The 3,583-nt window shown below is 36.9% G+C and overlaps 1 protein-coding gene across 4 annotated transcripts in view; it reads right to left on the reverse strand.

Annotated features, from left to right (window-relative positions):
* The window catches only part of LOC107756229 (platelet-derived growth factor D-like), a 34,187-nt gene that overhangs the window by 14,979 nt on the left and 15,625 nt on the right, over positions 1-3,583 (reverse strand). For 2 of the 4 annotated variants that reach the window (XM_016573273.1, XM_016573271.1), the window contains 2 exons: positions 2,969-3,155; positions 221-398 (listed from right to left, as the gene is read on the reverse strand). In XM_016573273.1, coding sequence (XP_016428759.1) covers positions 221-398; positions 2,969-3,129 — 339 coding nt within the window. In that variant the 5' untranslated portion in view covers positions 3,130-3,155. Of the gene's footprint in view, positions 1-220; positions 399-2,968; positions 3,214-3,583 lie in introns of all 4 variants that reach the window. The other 2 variants (XM_016573270.1, XM_016573272.1) reach the window with 2 other exon arrangements.

Genomic DNA, 3,583 nt, shown 5'->3' on the forward strand with positions numbered 1-3,583 from the left:
GTTGTGCTCCCCAATATTTTTGTGGAAACTGTGATACATTGTAGTTTTCAGGATTCACAGATGAATAGGAAAGTTCAAAAGAACAGCATTTATTTGAAATAGAAATCTTTTATAACATTATAAATGTCTTTTCTGATCAATATAATGCATCCTTGCTGAACAAAAGTATTCATTTCTTTCAAAAATAATCTGCCATAATGGAAACAGCAGTGAAACTCACCAGCTGTGAATAGCAGATTTTGAATCCTGGTTTTGCTACGAAGTAATCATCCGATTTGAAGGTGATTTTGATGAGGTTTGTTTTGGATGAGATCCGTGATGGAGCTCTTTGTCCACACCAGCGGCCCCAGATGATGGTGCTGGTTTCAGAAATATCCTCCACTTCCACATAATCATACCTGCATAAACATAAACACCTGATCAAGCAGATCTGCGGGCCACTTTAAAAATGCTTTGTTTCTGTTCCTCAAATACATTTGATTAGATAAAAAATTATATGATTATAACATCTGTAGTGATTTGGCTATCACAATTAGACATTTTTATGTTGTTTTAGTATTCTTTATATGCCATTATAGTATCTATTAGTATTTTGAATTAGCTGTTATCTGCATATTTTCAGTTCGGTTTTAATTTTACTTTAAGTTTTAGCAATTTTGTTGTGTGGTTTTGTAAGTTTTATTAGTTTTTTGTATTTTTCTATTTAGCTTTCATTTATTTGTATTACTTAGTTTACCAATGCAACATTTCTAATTTATTCTAATTAAATTAGTTCTTCATCTAATTCTATTTATATTTTCTATTATTTCAGCTTTATATAAATTAACAAGAATGATTTATAGTTTTAGTTTATAATAACAGTTCTGGCACAGGGTACATACCGTAATACACAAAACCATGATCAGCAATGCAGTAATTGATAATGTGAAGTGACATCATGTTTTTATCTATATCATATAAATTATTCGATTTTACACAGAAAAATACATAATACATTAAGTTTCTTTTCTGTCCTTGTTTCACTTCTTGCCTCTTTCTCATCCTATAAATTCACCTCATCTCTCATCTGTTTTTCCTGCTTTATTTTTAGTCTCGATGTCTCGAGGGTCTTTATAAAGTATCAGATTCACAGTAAAACCTCTAACCTCAAGGACAAACCCGTAACCCAAGAGTCACTCCACACACACTGCGCTCAGATCCTCGCTCTGATTGGCTTTCTGCTCATTAAATATTCATATCATGTTTTAACTCTTCAGGCCTTTATTTCTAGTCCAGAAATGCAGAATGAGAACCAAACCTGTTATTCTCTCCCACGTGTTACAACATGATTTAACCATGTAGGACATGCGCCTGGAGCTCCTGGATCAACGTTCCTATGAATTGATCAGATGTATAGCTATGTAAAGGGCTTTAGGTTTTGATGCTTGTTAAACTGTTAAATATTTACCATACAGACCAACCCAAAGAGTCAAAAATTACACTTTCTCAACAGTTTAAATAGATCTAATTCATTATTCATAAACGCTTCCATCCGAAGCTCCACCCCATTCTCTGCCTCTGCTTAAAACCTGTAAACAAATCTAATTCATTACTCATGAAATCAACTATCTGAAGCTCCGCCCTCATCTGAAAACTCCATTCTCCACCTCAGCTTAACTCTTAAATAGATCAAATTCATTATTCATGAACTCGTTCACCCTGAAGTTCCACCCTCACCTGCACTCCATTCTCCTCCTCCGCTTAAAACATTTACATAGATTTAATTTATTATTCATGAACTCATCCATCCGAATCTCCGCCCTCACAGGAAAACTCCATTCTCCGCCTCCACTTAAACTCTTAAATAGATCAAATTCATTATTCATGAACTCGTTCACCCTGAAGCTCCGCCCTCACCTGCAGACTCCATTCTCCTCCTCCACTTAAAACATTTACATAGATCTAATTCATTATTCATTAACTAATCCATCCGAATCTCCGCCCTCACAGGAAAACTCCATTCTCGCCTCCACTTAAACTCTTAAATAGATCTAATTTATTATTCATGAACTCGTTCACCCTGAAGCTCCGCCCTCACCTGCAGACTCCATTCTCCTCCTCCACTTAAAACATTTACATAGATCTAATTCATTATTCATGAACTCATCCATCCGAATCTCCGCCCTCACAGGAAAACTACATTCTCCGCCTCCACTTAAACTCTTAAATAGATCAAATTCATTATTCATGAACTCGTTCATCCTGATGCTCCGCCCTCACCTGCAGACTCCATTCTCCTCCTCCACTTAAAACATTTACATAGATCTAATTCATTATTCATGAACTCATCCATCCGAATCTCCGCCCTCACAGGAAAACTCCATTCTCCGCCTCCACTTAAACTCTTAAATAGATCAAATTCATTATTCATGAACTCGTTCATCCTGATGCTCCGCCCTCACCTGCAGACTCCATTCTCCTCCTCCACTTAAAACATTTACATAGATCTAATTCATTATTCATTAACTAATCCATCCGAATCTCCGCCCTCACAGGAAAACTCCATTCTCCGCCTCCACTTAAACTCTTAAATAGATCAAATTCATTATTCATGAACTCGTTCACCCTGAAGCTCCGCCCTCACCTGCAGACTCCATTCTCCTCCTCCACTTAAAACATTTACATAGATCTAATTCATTATTCATGAACTCATCCATCCGAATCTCCGCCCTCACAGGAAAACTCCATTCTCCGCCTCCACTTAAACTCTTAAATAGATCTAATTTATTATTCACTTAACACCTTCACCTGAAAACATTTTTGTCGTCCACTTAAAACTCTTAAATAGATTCAACTCATTATTCATGAACTCATCCAGCCGAAGCGCTGTCTTACCTGAAAATTCCATTCTCCACTTTCACTTCAAAAATGTTTAAACGCATCTAATTCATTATTCATGTACTCCTCCATTCTAAAGCTCCGACCTCACCTGCAGACTCCATTCTCCGCCTCCTCCAGTCCAAACAGAGCATCGAATTCCAGCAGGATGCGCGTGTGAGGCGGCGAGAGCAGTTTCCATGACAACAGCAGGTTGCGGGGGTATGAGTTGGGGAAGCGCGGGCTCTGGATGTGACCTCCGCCCTTGACCATTATGATCTCTTCCTTCCGGTACAAGTCTGTGAGGCGATTGCTGTCTGTTACTGGTCACAACTCGGACAGGTTAGTGCATTTACTCTTGGAGACAAACAAACAAACAAACACAGATATACACAAATACAACACATACAAAGGTTAGAATCTGTTTCATTTCAGTTCAGTTCAGAAAACAGCATCAATTCAGCTCAAATTGAATTCTCTTCAGAAAAATAGACCAGTTTACTTCTAATTCTCTTGTGGAAACAAACTTAAAGCACTTTAGATCCACAGCAAATGAATTCCCCTCAAAATTGTCTTCGTTTAAAGAACTTAATTCACTTCTAGTTCCATTTAGGAAGTAAAGTGAATTTACTTCTGATGCTCTTTGTGAAGTGATCTGAATTAATTTTTGATTCCCTTAAGTAAACTAACCAAATTCACTTCTCTTTTTTTTTTTTTTTTTTTTTTT

Source organism: Sinocyclocheilus rhinocerous, unplaced genomic scaffold (assembly GCF_001515625.1).
Source record: "Sinocyclocheilus rhinocerous isolate Xijiao unplaced genomic scaffold, SAMN03320098_v1.1 scaffold592, whole genome shotgun sequence".
In the NCBI taxonomy this organism is placed as follows: Eukaryota; Metazoa; Chordata; class Actinopteri; order Cypriniformes; family Cyprinidae; genus Sinocyclocheilus; species Sinocyclocheilus rhinocerous.